The sequence below is a fragment of the Ochotona curzoniae genome, unplaced genomic scaffold, assembly GCF_017591425.1.
Source record: "Ochotona curzoniae isolate NIBS_2020 unplaced genomic scaffold, NIBS_Ocur_1.0 scaffold_2476, whole genome shotgun sequence".
NCBI lineage: Eukaryota > Metazoa > Chordata > Mammalia > Lagomorpha > Ochotonidae > Ochotona > Ochotona curzoniae.
In genome coordinates this window covers 13608869-13636652 of record NW_024467095.1, presented here as the reverse complement: position 1 = coordinate 13636652, position 27784 = coordinate 13608869, and the positions used below count along the sequence as shown (strand labels likewise).

The 27784-nt window shown below is 38.6% G+C and overlaps 2 protein-coding genes across 2 annotated transcripts; both read left to right on the top strand.

Moving 5' to 3' along the window:
• Positions 1-3642: 3642 nt before the first annotated feature.
• On the top strand, positions 3643-4596 carry LOC121170964 (olfactory receptor-like protein OLF3). Its single transcript, XM_041002444.1, has one exon. The coding sequence runs from the start codon at positions 3643-3645 to the stop codon at positions 4594-4596; it is 954 nt and encodes a 317-aa protein (XP_040858378.1).
• Positions 4597-17652: 13056 nt separating this feature from the next.
• On the top strand, positions 17653-18680 carry LOC121170941 (olfactory receptor 6B1). Its single transcript, XM_041002423.1, has one exon. It carries the CDS (start codon positions 17721-17723, stop codon positions 18654-18656), a length of 936 nt encoding a protein of 311 aa, XP_040858357.1. The 5' UTR covers positions 17653-17720; the 3' UTR covers positions 18657-18680.
• The last annotated feature ends 9104 nt before the right edge of the window (positions 18681-27784 follow it).

Below are 27784 nucleotides of genomic sequence, written 5' to 3'. Positions count from 1 at the left end.
TAATGTATATATTAACTAATTGTGTTTGTTCCTTCCAACCAAACCAATATTGAGACATTTCACAGAAAGGACAATGCTCAGCACAAATGTATTTCAGTCGTTGAGCAGAGGACTTTCAGGAGACAATAACCCATGAACTACTTCAGGACACCTGTCCTATTACACGACATCTTGCATTGTTGGTAAATGGAACTTTGCTTAGTATTCAACATTGGCTTTGGCCATGAACTCCACATTTAGCATAATACTAAGAGGTTTTTGTTGTCTTTTTTTTTTACACAGAAAAATAGTTCTGCGTAACTGTTCAGTTTCCCTTTAGTTATTTGATTTTGATTTTTAAAATTGAGGAGAACTATGAAACTTATAAATTACAAATAATACGACCAAGCTCTGGCTTCCTGATATGGTGGTTAGATACATGATCTGGCACATAGGTCATTTAAAAAAAAGTAGGAGTAGAAACTATTTCATTTAGCTAAAAAGCAATCCAACTTAATAAGGAAATGGACTTAATCACTGATATGTTAGTATATGTGTCACCAAGTGTGGTGATATATCTATTTAGTTTATCTAACATGAGTAAAAGGGATGAAGGAAAAATATATATTTGGATTTAAATATTCTAAAACCAAGTTTATTACCCTTGAAAATAATCAACTAATACATCAGTAACAGTTATTTCAATGTTAAAATGATATTTTAAAATATTTCATATAAAATATACCATATGGTGAGACTTTCAAGAATTAATAAAATAAAAGTAATAGGATTGGGGCAATTATAGATTGTGGAAAAAAAACCCTCTTCACGGTAAGAGAAGCTCTATAAATTTGCTGATGCATGAGAATCATGTGAATAGAACTGCATTTTGCAAAATTTGAAAGCAGAAGTAGAATTTTTGGAGTAGGTGGAAATTACAACAGGGAATTTATAAGCAAATCTTTTTTTCACTCCATAATAATGATGGAACAAGTAAATGTGTGGATAAAGTGCATAGCCTAAGTGGAAAATACTCTGAGATAAAGAACGAAAGCAAGGGTACTTTATCTGCAGTGTGGGACAGGAAGAAAAATTCAAGCAAATTGTTGAGAAAGGAAGGAAATGAACTGAGAAAGTAATTCAGTTTGTACAGAGGTAAGTGCAGCTGCTGGTGAGAAGCAATGACAAATGTATAGCAATGATTCCTTTTCCAAACAGATCTGTGTTTGTGTATATCTCAATGACTAAGGGTAAAAGAACCACTTGGGAGCAAAAGAAATCTGATGATGGAAGAGAGGATTATGCTGAAGACAGAGAATATTATATCAAAACGAATCATATCATCACTTTAAAATGAGCACCTACCTAGTCAGGCACTCTTGTAGAAACTGCTTTTTCTTTTCTTTTCTTTCCTTTTTTTTTTTTTTTTTTGGAAATTGATTAATGCATTAGATTCTCAGGGGCACAGCATAATAACCACTACAACATATTTCTCATATTAATGTGATATTAATACAAAGAGGGCAGATCCACTGTAGTTTACAGATACTATTCTAAAAATATAATACTTTCTCTCATCCTTCTCACCTTTTCTTCATCTCTCCTGCCCAAACTCCCTTTCCTTTCTCTAATTCCCTTCTTCTTTCTTTCATTCAAATTTTTAAGATAGCATTTTTATATTACATTGTAGTCAAATATTTGATGTTCCACTAAAGAGTTCATCAAATAAAAAGTAAACAAAATCAAATGAAAGGATGCCCATTTCTTTCACTGAAAGTTTTAAAATAATCAATTCAATAATCAATTGGAGTAGAATATCACTCTTAACCATTGATTTAGTAAACATAGAAAGCAAAGTCTGACAAACCATACTTGCAACCAACATCAACATAAGAGGAGTCTTGGACTATTTTTCTATGAAACTGATTCTTTCACATCCTTATAAGACAGAGTCACTCATTTTAATTAGGAGTGATGGTAGAGGGACTGCAGGGTGGGGAAGAGGAGCATGGTAGTTCATAGGTTTGTATAATCTCCAGGCAACAGCACACTGTAACAGATGAACAAATGGTGTGAGAACAACCTCTTCTCTGTTTTTTCTTCACTTTGTTAGTTCTGTTGAGCACAGAAAAGAATAATACCCTAAAATCTCAGCTTCCAGTACAGAAGGCTTACAGAGGGTGTTGCCAGATTATCTGAAAGTGCAATGTCTACTTTGGATGCAGATGTGCTATGTAGTCAATAATACATCATGCGATTGATTGAACTCTCAGGATTTAACTCTGAATATCTTTTTGAGGCAAGTGGACTTCGGTAACAGATTTGAAGTATTACCAATATTCTCAACTTAAAGGCCAAAGACCCTCTTCTGACCAAGAGCCTCTGTTTCTTTTTCAGTCACTCCTAACTCCTTTTCTCCTAATTTCCTTGATACAACAAAGTAAAATGAAAATTAGTGAATAAAACAATGAGTAAGTTCCAAAATTATTTAAAGGTAATCTCACCTATTTGTTATTCAAAATTGGCATTAGAACATATAAATTTTTCTACAAAAAGCACTTGCTGTATAAAAATAATCAGAAGAGAAATCTATTCCAATGCAAATCTGCATATATTAACACATTTTCTGTCTTGGAAAGTAAAGGTAAGTTCTAAACATTCTGTTCTTTCCTGCTATATGAACAGAGTCAGAGTCTATATTCAAAGTTGCTTTCTTTGGAAGTCATAGTCATAGGACAGATTCTTTGCAAAAATTCCAAAGAGAAAAATACAGATGAACAATCATAATCACCTACCCCATCCACTCGCGACTAAAAAACCCAAAGCTGACCAAAAAGACAAAAGCCCCCGTATCCTCCAAGTGACCATGGCATTGCTAAGCCATTTATATAAGATTTCCTCCAGCTGAATTTACTGAGGGAAAGGAATCAATTTACAGAAAGAAAAGTGTGCTTTCTATTTATCTGTCCCACAACAGAGGTCATATTACTCTTAACAGTTTTAATATAGTAGGATAACCCTAAACTGTCAAAAGCAGTTTTATTGTGAGTTTCTATAGATATGCTTACTTGTTTTTTATCTTAACCAATTCATAGATGATATTTCAACATCAAGTCAGCATCATGCAGCTACTCAATAAAATCAGATTTTAAACTAAGTTCTGTGATTACAGGTTGTTCCAAAGCCTTGCTTCCTATAAATATTCCCATTAGCCATATGTTTTTGCATTTTATCATGGCAAATCTAGTTCTAGTTAATATAGTTTAGGTAGCTCTGGTTAACACAGTGAAGGCCATTCTTTGTGCCTTAAACATGCCCTCCTTAATACTTATAATTTTATATTATAATTATGCCTATAATTTTATAATTATAGGTAGTGCCTATCTTGGAATACGGATCTGTTTCTAAACACACAAAACTCTTGAAATCACAGTGTAACATCCTCAGCCATTACTTAATCTCACAAGACCAGGCAGCATTTCCCTGATGGTATCAGAGTGTCTAATGCAGAACAGATAAAACATGTGCCTACATCAGCTGTGTTAATATAAGATCTGAGCTACCAGTATGCTTAAGCAATGAAAACATTCAAAGTATACATTAATTCTTACTATTATTATTTTTCCAGTTTTCTCTGCAGATTAATAATTCTCACATTTTTTGATGGGAAGAGATAACCAGACGTGGGTGAGTGAATTTATTCTCCTCGGCTTGTCCAGTGACCGGGACGTCCAAGTCTCCCTCTTTGCCCTATTCTTGGTCATGTACCTGGTCACAGTGCTGGGGAACTTCCTCATTGCTCTTCTGATCAGACTGGACAGCCAACTTCACACTCCCATGTATTTCTTCCTCATCAACCTCTCCCTTATAGATGTCTCTTATTCCACAAGCATAGTCCCTCAGATGCTGGCCCATTTTCTCACACAACACAAAGGAATCCCATTCGTGAGTTGTGCAGCTCAGCTGTTCTTCTCCCTGGCCTTGGGCGGAATTGAGTTTGTCCTGCTGGCAGTGATGGCCTATGATCGCTATGTGGCTGTGTGTGACCCCCTGCGATATTCAGCCATTATGCATGGAGGACTGTGTATTAGGTTGGCTGTCACATCCTGGGTCAGTGGCTCCATCAACTCTCTCATGCAGACCATCATAACCTTTCAGCTGCCTATGTGCAGTAACAAATTTGTTGATCACATATCATGTGAGCTCCTAGCAGTTGTCAGACTAGCCTGTGTGGACATTTCCTCCAATGAAGTTGCGATCATGGTCTCCAGCATTGTTCTGCTTATGACACCGTTTTCCCTGGTTCTTTTGTCCTACATCCAGATCATCTCCACCATCCTAAAGATCCAGTCCACAGAAGGAAGGAAGAAAGCCTTCCACACCTGTGCTTCCCACCTCACAGTGGTTGCTCTGTGCTATGGCATGGCCATTTTCACCTACATCCAGCCCCACTCCAACCCTTCTGTCCTACAAGAGAACTTGATCTCCCTTTTCTATGCCATTCTGACACCCATGCTGAATCCCATGATTTACAGTCTAAGGAACAAGGAAGTAAAGGGGGCCTGGCAGAAACTCTTGGGAAAAGTCTCTGCATTGACATCAAAACTAGCAGCCTGATGACTCGTGAGCATCACGTAGAGATGTCAGCTATGGCTCAGCATTCTCCACCCAACTCAGATGTGACAGGCATCAGCTGGGTTGGCCTGACAACCAGCAAGGAGCTGATGTAACATATACTAGGGAAGTTGTGTAGGAGACGGAGTGGTTTTGTTGGAGTGTGGTTATATTTTTATGTCTCAGCAGCCTGCTCTTTGGAGTTCAGCACTGCTATAATATAGCTTCCCACACTTTGTTCACATTTCTATGACATGTTGTTTTGGAAGTTAGGTGTATTCAGTATATTTTGGAATCATGCCATTTTCACTTATGATTTATTACTGGGATGTTTATAGTAAGTCAAGAAGCTTCTGTAATCTAGACAATTGAAACATTTTTTCATGTTTTTTTAGCACTCTTCATGTGCAAAGACATATCCCTAAAGCTTTCACTGAGAACTGATTCTTGCCTATATTTTGAAAAGGGTTGTAATGCTATTGAGACTTGCTTGAAGATTTATTTCTCATCAAATTTTCCCTTGTATATTCCACAAGCATAGTCCTTCAGATGCTGGTCCATTTTCTCACACAACACAAAGGAATCCCATTCGTGAGTTGTGCAGCTCAGCTGTTCTTCTCTCAATTCCATGTTCTTCAAGCGGAGTTCCAAATATCCAAAGTATCTACTCCTCTCTTGCATTCTTTTTTTTTTTTTTTTGTACAATGAAAAGAGAGGATAAAAAAATATGGAAGCTAAAATCTGATAGTCATACACAACCTAAAACGGCTTAGCACATTAGTAGAAGCTAACTTAATTCAAGCAAAATTGCTAATCAAGAGAAAAAGTTGTTTTGTTTTTATGGAGTTCTATCTCTCTGAATATTATTATCTGTGGCCCTCAATGTTTTAAGGTGCTGAAAGACTTTTCTGTCCAGAGTTTACTAAGAACATTCAGTGAAATACAGTGCTTCTTTAAAGGTTTCATGAGAAATGTGTATTGTTTAAATGCTATGCATGTCATAAAATAATAATAAAAAATGATCAAAACAGAAAAAATAGGAGAAAATAAATAAATAAATAAATAAATAAATAAATAAATAAATAAATAAATGCTATGCATGGATTTGCAAATCTTTGCACCAGCACAGCTAAAATTCCACTTTTACATGAACCTTTTGAATTCCTGTCATATATGCCAACCCTGTAGTCCGAACTATCTGCTCAAAGCTGACCTAATCTATCAACACATGTTGTTGCTTCTTCTTCTCTGCTATTCTTTAGTAAACCTACCAGCTCGTCCATATAAAAAGCAAAGTCAGTATGTCATTAACAAACTTTAGCTGATTCCTAGTAAATATTAATAAGTCACTAAATGCTCTCATCTTACAATTAATAATTTATCAGGTTTTTTCCCTGCCTTGTCTGTCTTCTCAGATCTTTCTTCTTCATTTTGGAAATTTAAAGTGAAAATGCCCATATTTATTTGCTCTCATATTTATGGTAAAGATTATATTCTCAATGGTTCCTCTCAAATGATAAAAGTAGATTGTGAAGTAGAAAATACACGTATTTTCAGTACTATTGGATGAAACACAGGATCTGAGAGAATATAATTATTTTATGTAAGCTACTTTGTGTGTGTTATAAAGAGAAATATTTTTCTTCCATGGCATTTTTAGCTTCATTATGTAAAGATAATTTTATTTGATGAAAAGGTTCACTTAATATTTTTCTCACACCCATCCATGTATTAACATAAAATTATCTTTTGCAATGATAGTCATTGTTATTCTTTTCTATTTATTCTGCTCAAATTTTACTATTTTTCAAATTCTTTTTTAACACTTCTAGTTATGTCTGATTTGAATATTTAGTTGTTCTGTTATTTTGAAGATTCATGCCTATCCCTTGCATCTACCTAATGCATTATAACTATTATTTTAAAATATTTCTCATAAAACATGAAATTGGTTGGAAATAAATAGGACTATTTTAGTTTCCTTAAATATTTGTTGCTTTTATTTCTCATTGGAATTGGTCTTGATGGTACACAATTATAATATTTTCAACTATTCAGTTCCTGAAAAATCTAAAAAGAAACACATTCACTTAAGGCAAACATGGTATTTTAAGAATAATGTTCATATTACTCTTACACTGCCCCATCTCAAGGAGCCACTAACAGATTCACTGGCAAATGAAAACTAAGGGACTGTTTCAATTTATATGGAAAGGAGTGTGTCTTTTCAACCTCAAAATCTGAAAATTTCCCACCAGAACAACAAAATGTGAAATTTAAGGACAGCATCAAGGAAAAAAACTGAACGTTCTTCCAAAATGTAAAAGGTGTTTTAACAAACGGAGGAGAAAGAAATACGGGAAAATGCTGATTTTTTTCCTAACATAGAGATGTTTTAAATGTACTTGTTAGCAGAAAAATGTGTAAAACAGTCATGCCACTGGGAATCATTTATCCTCTTCTTCCCACCATAAATTAGTATTGTAAAGCCATGAAGTAAAGTACTGTAAGAGACGGATCTTGTGTCCGTGTCAAATTGACTGCAGCATGTCCCTCACACGGATGTAAAAAAAAAAGCCATTCCAACCTGGTAGGGACTGAAGTAAGTTAACTGCATGCCATGGAAGACAGGGATCTGCAGAAGAAATGAAGTTAGTAAATTTCATTTTTGCTATCTTGAGTCAGGCACATTAAGAGTTATTAAAATATCAGATATTCTTCAGATGGCAGAGGTTTTCCCTACTCTAATCAGTTTTCTATGATTTATTCATTTTATTGGAAAGGCAGATTTACAGAGAGGAGAGACAGAAAGTTCTTCCGTCCACTCACTCACTCCCCAAATGGCAGCAATGGCCAGGAACTGAGCCAATCTCAAGCTGGGAGCAGGAACTTCTTCCAGGTCCGCCACACAGGTGCAGGATCGTAAGGCTTTGGGCCATCATGCATTGTGTCTCAAGCCATAAGCAGAGAGCAGAAAGGGAAGTGGAGCAGCCAGTACCAGAGCCGGGGCTCAGAAGGAATGCTGGTCCTTACAGTTGGAGGATTAACCTGTTGATTCACAGTGCTGACCCCTACTCTAATCAGTGTATAACACTTAGTAGTCACAAGAAATGGGCTTCTGAAAGATGAAAAAATAGACTCAAAGGGGAAGAGGAGGGAGACTCACAATCCCCAAACTCTGTACTCATAAACACGAGTGTCCTTCATTTCACCTTTGCACTACTGAAACAGCCAGGCTAAACAACAGTTGTAAAATGACTCATCTTGGTGGGGTATGTCACATACCACTGATTAAATCATCCAGCAATCCTTGCTCCTGCTAAGACATCATTATTTCTTCACTTGGCAGCTTGCTGATTGACAGGACCAGTTATGTAGATCTAAATCAATAGAGAACTACTTTAAATTTTAAATATACAAGTCTAATGACCAAATAAATGTCACTGGACTTACAGGAAGGGGATCAGAGGCTAAGAAACCACCTTTACCATTACATTGATTTGAAAGACATTCCTCATTAAACCAATAATGATAGGTTACAATTATCAGTGCATTTATATCAGCAGAGTCATGCTAAATCATGTTAGACAGAAAAGCTAAAATAATAATAATAATAATAATAAAATTAAAAACAGCCTAAGTAGACTTGTAAACTTTATTTAGTCTTAGGCAAAGTGAGGCTACTTGACATTCAAAGTTACAGCATCGAGCTTCCTTCTGTGTTTCTGATCCACCTTTCCAGGTTTACAGTTTTTAATCTCATGTTCCAAGAGATGACTTGAGTTTCAGTCAACGGACTCCCAGTCTGATCCATCAAAAATAAAGGAGAAAAAGCTTCCTACTTCCTATTAGAAGTTACACATGAAATTGCTGATTAGATTCAGTCATTCAGCCATAAGTGCCTATAAACTCACAATCATAAAATTATTAGTGGTTATGTATTTACCTAAAAATGGAGGAAAATTTCTGATATTAAGAAAAAAAAAAAGACCAGACCCAATACTGGAGAATTCTACTGTTCAAGCTCTCAATCAGATTTTTCATTTCATTAATTGAAGCTTTCATATCCAAAATTTTCTGCTTGATTCTTCTTAATATTTTTATTAGTTTAGTAAAATTTTTATTGAAATCGCCTGTGAATTCTCTTATTTAGTTAAACCTGTTTTCTCTTGCCTGGCACTGAGTTTCCTTATAATCACTATTTTGAATTCAATTCCTGGCATTTATTTCATAGATTTCCTTCAGATCAGGACCTAGTTCTGGAGAACTGGGGTGTTCTTTACGAGGTGTCGTGCTATATTGCTTCTTCGTGTTTCCGGTGTCCCTATATGACATCTGGATATCAGGCATGGTAACCCTGTCTTCCTTGTTGTGCAGGCTTTACTGGAAAAGAGTCTATGGGTTAGATGGAATGACGGATATCACTTAACTTGCTGCTTTGGCTTTGGCTCTAGATAATCCCAGCATAACTTCTGAGTAATTCTTCTGTTTCAATCATTGTCAGCTCTGTACATGGATGATACTGTGGTGTCTTCTACAGCAGTTTGTAAGAATAGAAGCATGACTTTGAGGTGGACATCAGCTTGCTAGACTGTGTTCACTGAGTTCAGTGTCAATTACACCAGGGGCCTGATAGCCATGGATTTATTTTTTGTTGCTGGGGGCTTATGAGGGGTGTCCCCTTGTCTCACTGGCAAGCCTAAGTGATACTGGATTTTATGGGATCAATAACTGTGGCTCTGGGCTGTGCTATTTGGACAGTTCCTTCCTCAGGTTCTGCTGAGAGATGCTGGTTCTGCTAGTGGAGTATCTAACACCAAAAACCCTACTCCCAGGATTGGGGGATATAAATTGATGTGAACTGAACCCCATTCTAATCCTACAGGAAGGAGGGAGGGTAGAAAAGTGTCATTATGTTCTTAAAAATGTGTATAGGAAATACATGACATTTATTTCCATTATGTAAATAACAATTTAAAAATTGTTACATTTCTTGAAAGAAGCTACCAAGACCCATATAAGAAATAGGTTATCTAAAAATTCCCTATCTATGAATTTATATTCTATATACTTAACTGTATAGTTAATATAGCTAAATTCCCAATCTTGAATTTACAACAATCATCCCATGAACAAAAAATACATTCAAATGGCTGCACTGACTAATTTTACCGAGGATATGGGAGTTATATGGCATTAGTTCTACACAAAATCTTCCAAAAAGTAGAAAAGACCACATACTCTATCATTTCACAAGGTCAGAATTTCACTGATATCAAAACCAATGATATTCACAGGTAAAGAAAATCACAGATCAACATCATTCATGAACACACAGGTGTAATCTCAATTAAGTATTCAGAAAACAATTACCAAAAACATAATAGATCACAATCATGTGGAGGGGGTTATGTAGGACATGCAAGGTTAGTTCAACATCCAGAAAGAAATTACATCAGTCTATTTTCACAAAACAATCATCTGAAAAGATTTAGAAAATGTCAGTAAATTTAATCCATCATTCAGTTATGACAGACTCCAAAGCATTATCTTTGTAGGTAACTCAACCGTTAAAGGGTAACTGCAAAAAATTTCCAGGTGAAGTTAGCTGTAATGGTGACAGACTAAATGATTTCCAAGATCAAAAATATAACCTGAGTATTCATGCTCATCTTCTCTCTACAATTGGAACTCCCAGCCAAAGTGAAAGGCCAGAATAGAAATAAACCAAAGGAGGACAGATATGAAAGAAATGAAGGAATCAGGGAGGGGCGATCACAGGACTGCCACCAGAAGCCAGCAAGACAGAACCACAGTGTGGTGAATGGAAAGCCACATACACAGAGAGGAGGAGAGACAGAGAGGAAGATCTTCCATCTGTTGATTCACTCCTTAAGTGGCTGCAATGGCCGGAGCTGAGCCGATCCCAGGGGCAGAAGCCAGGTACTTCCTCCAGGTCTCCCACGTGAGTGCAGGCTCCCAAAGCATTGTGCCGTCCTCAACTGCTTTCTTGGGCCACAAACAGGGAGCTGGATGGGAAGTGGGGCTGCTGGGATTAGAACCGGCGCCCACATGGGATCCCAGAGAATGCAAGGCAAGAACTTCAGCTGCTAGGCTACCATGCTGGGCCCTGCACTGAAGTTGGATCTGGAGAAGCGGCATGAGGATGTACATTCCGAATTTCATCATCTACCTGGCCCTGCTGCAAGTCACTCCTTTACCTTATAAAGCAACTGGACTGTGTATGGGTTGGGCATCACACTTGGACCCATGAGATGAACAAGGTTATGGTTCCTAATTGCTTTCTGCAAGTGAATATGCTGGGAAAGGCAAACAATCGAATGAACAAATTCTACTTGTTAAGAACTAGCTTTGCTATAGTAAGTGACCTTTACAGCAAAAATACACAAAACCATCTAGGAAGCCTGAAGTGACTGTGGCTGTAGTGTGCTCTCTTGCCTGTGATTAACATCCTTCATGCTTCCATCTTCAGTGTGAATTTTAAGGGAACAGTGTCTGAAATAAACTCATCTTGTAGATCGTCTCGGCTTATATTTTTATATCCATCTCCAGATGCCCTCACACTAATTACATAGTATAGAAGTCACACAGAACCACAATGACAATCACAGGATCATTAGCCTATATTTTTTACCAAGGCTTTTTAAAAACAGATAAATGAAAGAGAAAAGAGAGATGGGATGGGAGAGAGAGAGAGGAAAAGGAGGAGAAGGAAGAGGAAGAAGGGCAAAAATGGAGGGGTAGAGAGGGAGAGGGAGGGCAGAGGAGGATACAGAAGAAGAAAGGAAAGGAGTGAGAGAGTGAGGGAGGAAAATGAGGGGTGACAGAAGTGAGGAGAGACAAGAAGGAAGAAAGAAAGAAGTTGTTTGGTGTTGTGTATCCTGCTTGGCATACTTGATCCCTTATCTGAGTGCCCATTGGAGTCCTGGCATATCTGTTCTGATCCAACGTTTTGCTTAAACAACCTGGATGATGCCCTAAGTATTTGGACTCCTGTCACCAACATGTGAAACCCAGCTTGAGTGCTAGGCTTTATCCTGGAATTTCATCCTGACTCAGCGCTAGCAATTGTGAGAATCTAGGAAATCAACCATAAGATTTATTATCTCCATTTCTTTCATTCTGCCTTTCAAGCAGAAAAAGCAAATACTTAAGCAATTGTTAAGAAAAAAAGAAAAGAGCAAGAAAATAATTTTAATTCTCAGGTAATATTATTAGATGCATAGACAGTAACAAATGAAACTTCCACAATCCAGATATTTAAAGTAATAAGGAGTTTGGGAAGGAAAAAGACACAAAAGTAGCATGCAAAAATACATAATATCACTGTAAATTATGGAGTGGGGGAATTCCAAGACTCCATACTGCCACAAAAAATAATTAATCAGATGACTAAAAATGTAAGAGCTAACCTTTTCAGAATCATAGAAGTCAAAACTTTAAAACAAGAAAGATTGGTGAAAAGAGAAGCTGTCGAATGGTAAGAAGAGGATGTTAGGGAATTCAAATAATTTGTTAAATAAATTCAAAAATTAAATGAAGAGAGAAAAACAAACAGGTAGAACCCCCTTCCACTCGTTTATCCTAGATCTAGGATTCTGATGTGCCAAAGGCAGGAGTGGGGAACTCAATTTGATTTCTCCTACACAGTAGCATGGTCCCAACTACTTGAGGCAGCACCTGCTGCTTCCCAAGGTCTATATTAAGAGGAAGTTGGAATCAGGACCTGTCATTGAAGACTGAACCCATGAACTCTAAGCATCTTAACCAAAGCCCTAACTGCAGGCCAGACATTCACCACTCTCTTGGTTTTGCTTGACTGGAAGTGTTCTCGGGGCTGGGGTCATTTCCTAGGTGGTATGGACTGAAATCATTGAAAAGCAAAAGTGTTAGTTGCAGCAACCATGGTCTAGGAATGACAGAATAAGCAATGACCAGATTGAAGGGATTGGTGGTAAAGAGGCAGTGAAGGAAGGCACATTAGGGATAAAAGGTTTTAAAAACTCAGGTAGCTACCAGAAAACAAGAGACCCATGCCCAGTCGCAGGGTCAGATCCATGTCCAGAAAAAAAAAATTCAAAAAGATTCCAAGATTTTCTCTTTGTATGGCTTCCTGGCCCCTTCCAGTGACAACTAAAGACTAAAACAAGATTATAAGTCATCAAAGTATCAAAAATTGCCTTAGACAGAACCAGCAGTCAAATTGGTGAATAGATATTTGTGGTAAAATTAGGTGCTAGATACTTTTCAGCAAAAATAAAGAACTAAATGTGCTGCACAGTAAAAAATAAAATGTATAGTAACACAAGATTTAAAGGATTTTGAAAAAAGGAGGCAGTCAAGGGCCTTCAGGACTTGAGAAACAAGATAGTGAGCTTGCCGTATATGTGTTGCTTCCCCCTTATCCCACTGCTCTGCAGAAATCCCCACCCAAGAGCCACCAAAAAGTGGATAAAGAAGAGCTATAAGAGAAGCCTGCAATAGGGAACATTTTGAAGGTATCTATTGTGACACTGCCAAATATATCCAATTTATTTTGCATTATTTATGTGAAATTTTGACCCTGACAAAGGTCATTGTTGCAGTAACTTTTCCACTTTTCTCATAGCAGGTGGATATTTACTGTCTTTGAGGGAGAATAATACGATTCTTCTAGTTCTTCTTCACCTCACAGGTAACTGGAACATGCTTAAGGTAACTACTGTTACCTTCCCACTTCTACCAGTGGCTACCACATCACAATTGTGCCCACCCAGACTAGAAATCATAGTTAATTTCAGTTCATATATTTTAGGGGGTGTCAGAATTTTTCAATGACCAAGGTAACTTTAAGCTAGAAATTGGAAATAGCTGTCTTATGTTGAATTGCTTCAATTTGGTTTTCATAGTTCCATCATAAAAAACGAGATTGCTTATAAAATTTTTCATGTCTCTTTTATGATTCAGAAACCTGTCGTGACAGTTTTTATTCCTGTGAGGATTACTCCGGAGTCCCACAGAATACAGAGACGTGATAGTTAACTACAGTCTCGTCCCAAACAGTGAGATGGTGATCAAGGGGTACAAGGCAGCTGACAAACTGACAATGGCTCCATCACGATAAAATTATTTAATACATACTTTAAAAATTTGTTTAATACAATACTTTAAGCATAAAATTTTTAAATTTCCATTTAAAGTTATTATTTAAACTCTTGCTAAAACATATCAATATTAGCTTATTTTTAGATGTTCATATGTGCTTTGGAACACAGAAACGATAATCTTGTTTCAAGCAAGCCAAAGACTGAATTAGTAACTGAAAATAGTAACTTCAATATAGTAGAGTTCACAGCGCCTGTTGGATATTTTCAACTTCCAAGAAAGACTAAGTTAAAGTATGATGCTTTACAATGTACATGGTCATAAGTGGATATTTTCCCTATGGAACCATTATGTAAAAAAACATAAGATCACCACACTTAGACAAATGAAAACTTTCTCTGAAAACTCACTGGAGACCTAGACTTCCACTGTCAAGGTTCATTTCTCTTGGGTATTGACAGAGTAGAAGTCTTGTAGTATATAATGCCCCTGGAATTTAGAGACAGTCACAGTCCAATTTGCCTGAGAGAACATTAGAGTGTTCCTTGGGAAAATGAAGGGTGGTCTGGTCCCAGGGTGCTGGAAGAGCCAGTTTGGTGCCTCATTGGGCACAAAGGTAGTCTTAGCATCCAGGACTTCACCCTCAACTTGTCCTACCTACCAGCTTGGAAACAGCGCGGTAATCTGTGCCCATTCACTCCTCCTAGGTTTAGGGAGTGGGTTTCTCACAGCTGCTCAGCACTTGAACCTTTTTTTTCTGCTTTTCCCTATTGTAGAGTCAGTGAAGAGTTTCTTTTCACACTTCATCCCGTCAGAGGCCACTGAGCCAAGGTAAGTGTCCGCTCTCAGAACATTGTTTTCTAACTATGCAAACAGCACTGTCCCAGGGCCCTACGGCTCAGCAAATCTGCTCTCAATTCCTAGCCATCGCTAAGGTTGATATAATCTGAAATCGAAATGCAGACAGTTATGCAGTGAGCTCAGGAAATAGGTTCCTGTTGCTTTTATCAGACTTCATAATGTTGGAGCAAAAATAAGTGCCCCAATGCATAGTAACTGCATAACAGAGACTATCATATGCACATGTGAAAACACAACACAGAATGGATCTCTACATCCAAATCAAAGATGGACTCCCAACGAAACTGTTAAATATATCCTGACCATAGGATACTGCACTCTGCCATTGTCCATACCTACCATATCAGGAGGATACACTAAAATAGCAGAATTATGGACTTATGACTGTTCATGAAGGACTATACATTATAATAAAAGGGGAAATCGGTACAGAGGGGCTTCAGGGATGGGGTGGTAAAAGCCCAGGGCTTATGGAACTGTGCCATAAAATTTACAAATTAATTAATTCAAGAAATACACACCCCAGATTGCTATCCCAAACAGTACATTCCTTTAGCAGAACGCCACAGTACAAAACTGCCTCATTCAGGCAGGGAGGGAGATTAGGTTTTCATTAAATTTAAATCACTTGAAACATAAATTGTACAGAATCCAAAACAAAGTAGAGAAAAAGTGCATACAAAGCAAGTGCAAGGGTGAAGAGGAGATATTTGATCATTGATGAATAGTTCTGTCATGACAAGTACCACGTCTCTCTCCCTTTCTTGTCTCTGGGATTCATCCCTTTTATGTTCTCTCACTCAACTGTAATTTACTCATCTGACATTCGAGCCATCCTGAGCAATTTCTCCGACTCTGTCAGGCTGTTTCAGACCACCATGCCTTGATCCACCTATATAAATCCCTTCTTCCCCTCTTGTATTTCAAAATGTAGTCAACAGCTATCTCCTCTCTGCTACACTTAACCAGCCTTTTTAGATACTCATTTCTGCTCAGTGTGACTGATTGGATACGTACTTTGGTATGCATTTATGTATTATCAGAATTTGCTCTCATCTCTAATAGCCTATGACTGTAACGAAGCTTTGGTGGGATTACAGAACACTCCCTAATGTTTTCAGAAATGTTAAATGTATAAAAATGATAGCAAGTTCAAATTCTGTTATTCTTCATCTGGGAGTGAGTGAAGGGCCAGTTTAAGGGCCTGCCACTGCAGACAGACAGCCCTGGAGCTCAGTATAATCTGACTTTCATCACTTTCTGACTTGGAATTCTTCATCTGGATAAACCGTAGAAACATATGTGAAATGAGAATCATGTCTCACTAGGTTTATTTGGTGAATTAAATGAACCTAATTAATGAAAACCTAATCTCCCTCCCTGCCTGAACATTTTATAAAAAGTGCTTAACACACCTACCAGCACCAATTCAGTACTCAATGATTTATTACAAGAAGATATTCTTAACTGTTAAACGCTAACCAAATCATAACCCTGCCAAATTCTTGCCAATTTCTATCTCTCTTCAACTATGAAGAAAATGTTTGCTGGTATCCTGCTTTTATCTCAATAAATGGCAGCACTTTTTAAAAGATTTATTTATCTTTATTACAAAATCAGATATACAGAGAGAAGCAGAGACAGAGAGGAAGATCTTCTGTCTGATGATTCAGTCCCCAAGTGACCGCAAATGCTGGAGCTGAGACAATCCAAAGCCAGGAGTCAGGAGCTTCTTTTAAGTCTCCCACATGGGTGCAGAGTCCCAAGGCTTTGGGCCATCCTCCAGTGTTTTCCCAGGCCACAAGCAGGGAGCTGGATGGGAAGCGGGACTGCCAGGATACAAGCAGTATCCTGCACCCATATGGGATCCTGGGCAGGCAAGGTGAGGGCTTTAGACACTAAGCTACTGCACCGCCCCCTCCCCTACCACCACCCCGACACAAGCTTGCTCCTGTTGTGTTCAGACAAGTATTCAGATCCCCTATCCTGAGCTGGGGGGCTTTGCCACTTCTGACTCCACCTGCCTTCCTCACCTCCTCCTGGCTCCTTTTCCTACGGTGGCAGTACAGCCATAGTGGCTTCATTCCTGCTTCTCTTCCCCACTCAGCTCTTCAAAAGATCAGATCTTTCCCTTCCTCAAGGCATTCCCTCAAATGTCAGAGGGTCACATTAGTATAATTTTCTTCTTTTAATTTGTAAAATATTTCAACTTTTATTTTTATGTTTGCTTGTTTTCTAAATATATCCACTCGGAGATCTGCAACTCATAGAACCTTTATCTCCCGAGGGAGAGGACCCATCTCTTGTTCACTCTTCTTTTTGGCTCACAGAAGTCAATCTCCTCCACGTACAGCCTGTGTTTACTTGGTTTGCTGTTCAAACAGGGAGCAAGAGCCCTGTTTGCATGTATTGTCATTTACTATTTGTATAAAGTTTTCTTTGCATTATCTCATTTGGATTTAGCTTCACAGTGATGTGAACTTAATACGTATTAATATCCACATGTACAAAAGAAACAAAAATCAAATCTCAGTAAGATTTCAAGGTCATGTAGCAAAACTGTGGCAGATTCAGGGTTTGGATGAGGCCCAGGTTTTTGCTATTGAAAAGCTCAGCTCTGTTTCAGTATGTTGCTTTTCTACCAAATGATCAGCTCAGAACTACTCACCATCTCCAGCTATTGGAAAGGGAAGTGCTAGCATATGGAGGATAAGAGTTATAAGGGAAAATCTTTAGGAGCTCTCAGTAGGACAGGAAGGTTGTATGCATCTTTTAAAACTGGCTGTTATGACTTGTATTAGGAAGGTTTAACGGTTTGGAAGTGTTTACAAAAACTGTATAGAATTTTGGAAAGTCTTAGACTTGACTGTAATTCCTGCTCTGTTATTAATGGGAACTTATTAAGTTACTTCACACACCTCTAAGTCTTAGTTTCTTCATCATTAAAATGTATATGATACTTAAAATAGGCTATGTAGAAGTTACCTCATATTTGTATCATTCAAGTTTATGATCTAACCTATATGTCATTGAAGATAATTGTCACTTACTGTGATTGATGGATAGAGAAGTGAAAGGCAAGGATGTTAACTGGATCACAAAGTCAGACCACGTGATTTTGTTTTTTCTCCTCCAGGGGATCTAAACCTTGTGCCTCCAACATGGAAGTGGAGAATCAGACACGAGTCACCAAGTTCATTCTTGTAGGGTTCCCTGGGAGCTTGAGCATGCGTGCAGCAGTGTTCCTCATGTTCCTTGTGGCTTATATTCTAACAGTGACTGAGAACGTGATCATCATCCTGTTGGTGCAGCAGAACCGGCCACTTCACAAGCCTATGTACTTCTTCCTGGCCAACCTGTCCTTCCTGGAGACCTGGTACATCTCTGTGACTGTGCCCAAGTTATTGTTTAGTTTTTGGTCCATGAGTAACAGCATCTCGTTCACTCATTGTATGATACAACTTTATTTCTTCATAGCACTCATGTGCACAGAATGTGTGCTCCTGGCTGCCATGGCCTATGACCGTTATGTGGCAATCTGTCGTCCACTCCACTATCATACTATCATGAGCCATGGACTTTGCTTCCGCCTGGCTCTTGGTTCTTGGACTATTGGCTTTGGCATCTCCTTGGCAAAGATCTACTTTATTTCTCGCCTCAGCTTCTGTGGCCCCAATGTCATCAATCACTTCTTCTGTGATATCTCTCCAGTACTTAACCTCTCCTGCACGGACATGTCCATGGCTGAGTTGGTGGACTTCGTGTTGGCATTGATCATCTTTCTCTTCCCACTGTCTATCACTGTCCTCTCCTATGGGTGTATTCTGGCCAGTGTCTTACGCATGCCCACAGGAAAGCAGAAAGCTTTCTCCACTTGTGCCTCCCACCTTGTGGTGGTCACGATATTCTATTCAGCTACTATTTTCATGTATGCCCGACCCCGAGCTATTCATGCTTTCAACATGAACAAAATTATTTCCATCTTTTATGCTATTGTCACCCCTGCTCTCAACCCTTTCATATATTGCCTAAGGAATCGAGAGGTCAAAGAAGCTCTGAAGAAGCTGGCCCACTGCCAGACCATCAGATCTGACTAGACCATCACAACCAATTAGAAAGGAAGAACTATCCTTCAGTGCTTCCGTGGCACATTATTCATGTCCACATGGTATCACTATCGATCTCGGGCTCCTGGATGCGAGCATCTCTCTATGTAGTCAATGCCCCAAGGTCACGCTCCTTATGCAGAAAGTTAGAGAAGAGGGATTTCCTTTGTGATACAAAATGCAATTTCTAAAACTGAGAGCAAATTCATGTGTGAATTCAGTAGGAAGAATGGTGGTGGTAAGTGTCTTAGCTGTTGGTGGATCTAGCAAACGTTAATAATCCTAGTACCAACAGATTTACTGATGGTTTCCTTATTATCCATTGCATCGATTGTGACAGATAGAAGTTCTTTCAACAATCCCATTCTCATTGCTGTACAGGGCATCCGTCTTGGTGAGCGCAAATAGTGATTACTCCTTGCGTCTCTCCAAGACTTTACACACACACACACTTAAACTAAATCTCTTGTATTAAATCTTTTCGCTTCAAATAATATTTTTGTTTTAATTTCCTTTGTGGATGAATGTACTTTATGAATCAATTATACTTTCTATAGTTGTTTTATCTTCTGGTGTAACTTTAAAAGTTATATTTGATTGAATTTCACATTCCTTTTCTAGATATCACAATTTGTTTACATGCTCAAGGAAGTAAGCATAAAACTGATGACAAATAACTATCATCAAGTATATTAACTGCTGAAGGAAACTTGCTCTCATCTTTCCTCTTTTCTTCTAATAAGACCGTTCTCATTGTTTTTCATTCCTCCTTCACTACTACTGCTACCCATGATTCTCTACATGCTCATCTTGATGCCAGAATCTGGTGCAGTTGTAGCGTATGATAGGTTTTCTATTCCATGCCGCAGTGTTTCTTCACTCACCTTATTTACCTGATAGCCCACTCATGTAAGCTGGACCTTTTCGATCAGACATGGCAATTCTCTTACATAGACATGTGTGCCTACTTTGAGGACACAGTCTTATCAAAAATATAAGGAGCCATGCTTTAATCAGTATTCACTACCACAAGATAATATCAGTGGATATTCAATTATTTTATCGAAACAGTTGTAAAACAGGGAAACTTGTTGCATTTATATTATCTAAGAACAAGCTATACTTTCAAGAACATTTCATCTTCTCTTTTAGTAAGAACTGCCACGTGAGATACTTTACTCACTTCGTTTTACAAATTTCCAGAACAGACGTTCATGGAAGTAGTTGACATGAAGCAGCTCATGGCAGCAGAGGTCAAATCCCAGGCCTCCTGACCTGGAACTCTGGCTCCCTTCTCTAGTGAATGGTATCTCCCCAAACAGAACTGTGCTGCTTCAGAAGCCAAGCGTGGAAGCTAACTGTGAAGGAATGGATTTGAATTCATGAATTACTATACTCAGAGCACAGTTAATGCAACAAAAATAAACAAATCAGAATTACAGACCTCGTGATATAAAAAGCAAAGGTAAAAAGCAAGCATATCTGATTTGAGAGAATAACTGTATAAAAGATATGATGCTTATAATGGAAATAATTTCATGTTTGTTCCTACAATATATTTTTGTGTCTTAATACAATAATAAAGTGACTACAAAAATATTTCCACTTAAAACAAGAACTGTAGAAAAGGAATTATTTCCTGAAAATTTTAGATAAATCAAAGTTTGTTGTCATAATTAGGTAAGAATATTATTACATTTGTGCATTAAAAGTATGCATATACACATTCAGTAGAGATGAGAAAATACAGGATAAAGAACTCCAGTCACAGTCAAATAGAATTTTTTATCTCCAGATATATTTTACCACATGACTTTGGGCGCACCATCTACACTCTCTGAAATGCCGATTGCTCAGATTTTAAATGGGAGTAGTAATGCTTACCCTGACATCTTCGCACAATGGCTATAAAGAGCAACTATTATAATATAAAAGAGCTTGACTGTTAAAAATGTAGGATGGTGAAGAGCTAAGCACGCAGCTGTTCAGTTACACTACGTGAACACCGGGAGGATGATGCTCTCTAGACTTACCTGGAGTCCTCCACACTGGCAGGGCTCCGTGTGGCCCCAGGCCACAAGGACCCTAAGGGGCTTTTATGTCATTATTTCTCACTTGTGTCTGGATAAAAGAGGATGTTGAACCAGGATTTCTTGGTAAAATTCTATCAAGTCGTGTTTTAAGAAAGAAAATCAGAAATACAGCACCAACTTCATTGAGAAAGGAACACCTAGAGCATAAGCTAAGCTAAGCAGAACAAATAGACCAGGGCAATACGAGAGTCATTTTCAACAGAAAGAGAATAATCTGTCAGTTTAGCATTTGCATGCATGTGGAAGCTACTTATCATCGAGACACACAACGTAAGAATATTAGACTGAACTACTGGACACTAAATAAATTGTGGTTTTCGGCTGGAAGTCAGCTTTAGTACTTTACCAAGAGTCTAAGCCCTGGTCATTTGGTTATCAACCTCGCTTATAAGACAGTCGACAAAATAAAAGTATATTAACTACATGAAGTATGTTTGTCATTCTTTTTTAATCAATTTAATTAATGTTTGCTAAACACCTACTGTATACCTACATTTAATGACAACAAAACCCCAAATTTTGTCACTCTCGGGATTAGAAAAAATAGCACATGGTATGGTTATACTTAAATAAATGTACATATTGCAGCATGTATAAACGTGACTCTTAAAAGGATAGATTCACATCTTCCAACTAAAACTTGTGTTTGTGAACTTATTTGGAAAAACAATATTTGAAGTATAATAAACTTACGTATCTCAAAATTGGACCATCCTGAGTCATCTGTGTGGACTGTAAGTGCATGTTCCTTCTACGAGGGCGATGGGGAGAAGAGGAGAAATCTATGCGAAAAATGGAATGAGAAATCTGACATGTATATATCTGTGTTTGTGTGTGTGTGTATATATATATATATATATATGCTGTCAAACAGGTGTTTGTTAATTTGCTGATAAATAGGTGTTTAGGGTGATCAAATCAAGTCATGTTTCTACCTGTAGAGTGAGGCCACTATGAATGGCTAAATCTTTAGGATTTAGTAGAAATATGTCAGTATTCAAAATCAAAGGAAAATTTCATTTTCATGATATTTCTTCATAGTAAATTAGAATATGATAAGATATATTAAATTGATTAAGTGGACTTTCCATATTTCCACACAAATATAAAAAGTAGCATTGGGATTTATGACTAAAATCTTGTGCTTCTATTTTTTCTGAATTTATGCTTATTTCCTTGGAAGGCTGACCAACAAGAAACCCAATTTACTGGATTACTCTCCAAATCCCTTCTCTAGGGTGAGCTAGGCGAGACTGAAGCAGGCGACTTGGAAATCAATCCAGGTGTTCCGCCTGCTTGGGAGGGATGCAAGCATTGGAGGTGTGCATTAACAAAAAGCTGGAATCGGAAGCAAAGGCAGGAATCAAACTCAGGTATTGTGATATGGGATGCAGCCTTTCCAAGAGGTGCTAAATCATTGCTTCAAACACTTTTCTAAGATCTTACTTCTTTTATGTCTATTAGAAAGCAACAGAACACTTGGTTGCCTCTTCCCTATTAGGAAGAATTATATATGAGTTGATCCTTGTCTGCCTAAATTTCAGAAATTCAGGGAGAGGTTATACTATCCAATGGTTTTGATTCAGTCTTTCAAACACAAAATTGTAGCATCTTTAAAATTATACCTATGGAAATACTGTTGCAAAATACACCTGATCAATAGTTTTCACAGAGCATATCACAGAGAAAGAAAAAATGCACCCTTTCCATTGACCAGCAGCCATCAGGTGACCCAGGATGGGTTCCTCCAAGTACATTCAGGAGCTGTGGGAGAAGCAGTCGGACATGATACACTTTCTGCCAGCTCTCAGCACTGCACTGGATGCCCTGCCCCACCTGGTCCAAAAGGTGCACAGGCCCCCAAGCAAGGTTATATCATATAGAGGATTTGTGTGTACCGTGGTGGCGGCAAGTGCCCATTGCCTAAGGGTATGATCTATGGCAAGCCCATCCATCATGATGTTAACCAGCTGAAATTTGCAGGAAGCCTGCAGTCTGTCACCAAAGAATGAGCTGGGTGTCACCGTGGGGCTCTGCGAGTCCTGAATTCTTACTGGGTTGGTGATGATTCCACAAACAAATTTTTGAGCCATTTCATAAAGTTATCAAAAGAAACCTTGACACCCAATGGATCACCAAGCCAGTTCACAGGCACGGGGCAATGTACGGGCTGACGTCTGCAGGCAGGGGAGTTCATAGCATTCTGTTTGTACTAATCTCTCAAACCAGGGGACAGAGCTGATGAGAATTCTTACCACAGGACGTACAACAAACCACAAGACAATCAGCACTACCGAAGGCCCTAATGCTGCTTCCTGAACAGCAAAAGAACTTTCCATTTGCCATTGCTGTCACCAACGCTTTCAAATCTGGAGGACCAGCGTTGTGCACAAGCAGATGAAGCCACTGCTTGCCAGCATTCTATTTTGGAAGGTCGATTTTAGTGCCAGCAACTTTGCTTCTGATCAGCTTCCTACCACCTGGGAAGGCAACGGAAGATGGCCCGAGTGCGTACACCCTCCCACTCATGTTGGAGACCAGCATGGTATCCCTGGCTCCTGAATTCAGTCTGTCCACAAGGTTTTCCTGTCTGTGAGTCTCACCTTGGCACCATCCTCTCCAGCAACATGGCCTCATACTTACAACTGGAACTTTACATTATCAACGTTCTTATGATTTCAAAAACACAGCATATTTTACAAGCCTCCTTGTCCTTTCTGGATTATTTCCTGGACCTAAAGCTTCCCTTCTTCCTTCGATATTCATACTGTCCATTTTCTGCTTCAACATAGATATAACTTCCTCCAGTATCTTACCATGTGGTGCCTACATCGTAAGCCATCCTGTCATCTTTCCTCTGAGCGCAAAGGAACAAGATTCATGTCTGACTCATCTCTTGGTATATGGCTGTTTATCAACTAATGTTGTTACAGTAAAGTAAGTGCAGATTTATGATTCTAATAAGAAGGAAAAGAAGACTTCTGGGACTACGCATGGCTGTTTTTCCATTCCTATTGTAAACTCTCAGAGTTTCCTTAAGACAAGCTTCCCGCAGATCTACGCAATTCTGCAAACGCTGCTAAGAGTCAGCAGAAACCCAGCTCTGAGCTATTTAGAGGCTGCTGCTGCAGAAACTGGCTCAATAGATCTGCTATCATTTTGAATGTTCAGCAAGCATTTAGCAATTTGCTCTATTGAGGACTTAAAATGTTCACAACTAATCATTTTTGACTCGAATTTTCTTTAAGCTGTCCGTTTGTTGCCTTGTTCTCATTTCCCTGGCTTTTCGCTTTCCTGTAAGCCCTGATGCATCACCTCCACCATCAGAGCAGCATTTCCTCGCATTCACAGAATCACTGTCAGCAAACCACACTCCTAAATGAAACTCCAAGACCTTAGTTTGACACATAGTATCCTCCACTGTCTGCTTCAAATTGCTTTTCATTTTTATGTGACTCTACAAAATGAACCCGTAATACAAAACCTAAACTACCCAAATTCTGCTGTATTCTAACACTGATATCTGCAGCTGAAAATGACATCTGCACCTCCTAATCACCTCATTTTGTTGTATTATGATTCTCATTTAAAAAAAATAACTTCTTTATTGGGAAGCCAGATTTACAGAGAGTAGCAGAGACAGAGTGTAAGATTCTCCACCTGCTGATTCAGTCCCCAAGTGGCTGCAACAGCTGGAGCTGAGCATATCTGAGCTAGGGGACAGGAGCTGCTTCTGGGACACTCACATGGGTGCAGGGTCCCAAGGTTTTAGGCCATCCTCTAATGCATTCCCAGGCCACAAGTGGGGAGCTGGAAGGGAAGTGGAGCAGCCAGGACAACCAGAGCCCATATGGGATCTAGGTCCATGCAAGGCGAGTATTTAGCTTCCGGGTCATTGCACCAGGAGCAGTTTTTACTTTTTATGCTTCCTTTTTCTTTTAAAAGCATTCATCTATTTGCATAGCTTTAAACAACCATCATGTTGTTATGTATAGAATGGGCACTCAGTGGATAATTGCTAAATAATGTGCTTTGGCCATCAGTTTTGGCAACATTATTCCAAATGATGATCTTTATGAAAACATCCATAATTTATTAGCAAATAACTGCAATTAAACCAGAAAAACCATAGGTTTCTTCATCATTTATTTCTTTTAAAGATTTGTTGGAGTTAATAGGTACCCAAAATATGCGTTTATTTACACATTTGTTATACTGTTTTATGTGAGGCATGTAAAATGTTTACAGTGACATAAACAGAAAATAGAAGAGCAGGTGCCGGGCAAGGTAGAGAATCTGAGGCATCATTACTTTTTTAAAAGATTTATTTATTTTTATTAGAAAAGCGGATACACAGAGAGGAGGAGAGACAGAGAGGAAGATGTTCTGTTTGCTGATTCACTCTGGCCACAACCGCCAGAGCTGAGTCGGATCTGAAGCCAGGAGCCTGGAGCCTCTTCCAGGTCTCCCACACAGGTGCAGGGTCCCAAGACCTTGGGCCATCCTCAACTGCTTTCCCAGGCCACAAGCAGGGAGCTGGATGGGAAGCAGGACTGCCAGGCTCAGAACCGGCGACCACATGGGATCCCAGCACATGCAAGGCGAGGACCCTAACCACTACACCATTGTGCCGGGCCCTGGGAATCATTATTTAATGAATATGATGCTTCAGTTATGCAACCTCTGGAGAAGTGATGTACAACACACAGTTAAAGTTAAAAATGCTTTAAGATATATTTTGTAATATGTTAAAAGATCAGATCTCATGTTAAATATTCTTGCAAAAAGGGGAGGGGAACCACAATATAAGGATATTTTTGAAAGTGATGGATATGTTTGATAACTTCATCGCGTTGATGGTATCCTAGGTACATACAATGTGTCTTCAATTCATTTCTCAGACTGTAATTGTACGTAATAGAGACCTAGCCAGGTAACAAAGTTCTGCCACTTGATTGAAAATAGTGTCTCAAATAATGTTTATTTTATGCTGGCTCCATCTAGTGGGAAATCTGAGTAATGCAATACCAAATCTACTGTGATAGAGTATTCAAGCAGGTGTATGAGATCATGCCGTCTAATATAATTATACAAATGAATAAGCCTTGATTTAGGAACTTTAAGAAGCTTCTCAAAGTCTGTGTAGGCTAATCACATATTATGGCAAATAAACTGTTAGATAGAATGTAAAGTATTGTAAGACATGGCTCCCAATCTCATATGGTTTATCTGTTTGCCCCCTCAGGTACTGATGCCTGATGCATGACGGCATGTCCAGATACACACAGAGGACATGGCAGCTAGCTCACATAGGCCAGCAGGGGAAATCAACTGCCTCATCAAAGGATGAGGGGCAGAACAGGCTGGACAACTCTCCTGCCCAAGCTTTGCAGCAAGCGTCTGTGGATGCATTAATGTGGATTCTGTCCATCAATAGATCTTGGAAAAATTTTCTCAACCCTGGAGCAATGAAACCAAGAACTTCTCAGAACTATCCAAAGCACTCAAGTAGCACCCTGGGAACAACTTTGGGGTCTCTAAAAGTGACGTCTAATGATCACCCCCTATCATTGGGTGCTGACATAGTTTGACGGCACCCTCCTCCCCTGTGGACCACGGAGGAAAAAAAAAGTAATAGTTATCCCACTGGCTCTCCTCTGTTCCTGACCCTCCCCACCCTAATCAGAGGCCAACTGGAACATACACCCCTCTTAACTATGTGAACAATAAAAAGAAAAAAATCTAAAATAGAATACATTTTACAAGACAAACACCTGAGTATTACATCAAAGGTGAGCTTGGAGTAAGATTTCCATTGAAGTACCGTGACTTAATTAAATAGGTGTCACATTTCACAGAACTTAAAGGAAATGGAAATAATGCATTTTGAAAAATTTATAGGATTCACAAAATGACTGTAATGATAGTGAGACTTAGGCATAAAAACAGGTGAAATCAGTTAACATAACTGAATAGTACATTATATATTCAGTGTAATTAAATAAAAGGAAGAAGAAAACTATGCTGTTTGCTTTCTTTCTGCAAATAGGGATCTTGCATTGTTTTAATGTTCTGTGCCCCCAACTCCCTATATTTCTATAGTATATGTTCCTTTTTATGATCAGAAAAATATATTGCTTTACAATTAAATACAGAAAGCCCTCCATATTGAATTTTTAAAGTTAATATGTTGGCAGGATTTAACATTTCAATATGTAGAGTAAGAAAGTCTCCTTTGCTTTCTTTTATCTTGGGAATGGGTCTAGCTTTCTAGGCGACAGAATAATCTAAAGCAAAAATGTAAAACACAATTTTACTATTTTTCTGGTACATTCAGGAGTTTCAGGACAGACAGAAAGATCTTCCATCTGCTGTTTCACTCCCCAGGCGGCTGCAATGCCCAGATCCGAGCTGATCCAGAGCCAGGAGCCAGGAGCTTCTCCCAGGTTTCCCACACAGGTACAAGGTCCCAAGTGCCACCCTCTAGTGCTTTCTCAAGACAAAACAGGGAGTTGGCACGGGAAGTGCACAGCTGGGACACGCACCGGCACACGTGTGGGATCCCAGCACAATGTGAGGTGAGGATTGAGCCACTGAGCCATCATGCTGGGCCCTCAGTACATTTGTTATGCAATCATCCTTTGCTTCACTGAGAGGAAGTTTTTCTTTCCCTTGAGACAAGAACCAAAATAGCCTCGGCCCTTTGCGCAGATTTCCTGGTGACACTAACGTGGGCAAAGTGGACTTCGTCTGTGTATTCTTCATTCTGAGCTTCTCCTTCTTCTCCACTTGATTTTAATTAATCATATTATCATTACTAGCACATTATAAGTTAATTCTACTTACCTCTCTTTTGTTTGATTTGTTAGATTTAATCGAAATACTTTTATCCCTAAATATTAAAGAGTAAACATTACCCCCTCTTCTCCCCGTTTCTATTACTTAGCTGTATTTACGGGGCTTCCTCTAGCACTTTCATTCTGCTCTCATCACTTCCGTTCTCATTTCTTTATTCATCATAGTCAA

Bases quoted from the DNA above. Each gene is read 5' to 3' on its own strand.
- LOC121170941 (XM_041002423.1), top strand. From the start codon at position 17,721: ATGGAAGTGGAGAATCAGACACGAGTCACCAAGTTCATTCTTGTAGGG.
- LOC121170964 (XM_041002444.1), top strand. From the start codon at position 3,643: ATGGGAAGAGATAACCAGACGTGGGTGAGTGAATTTATTCTCCTCGGC.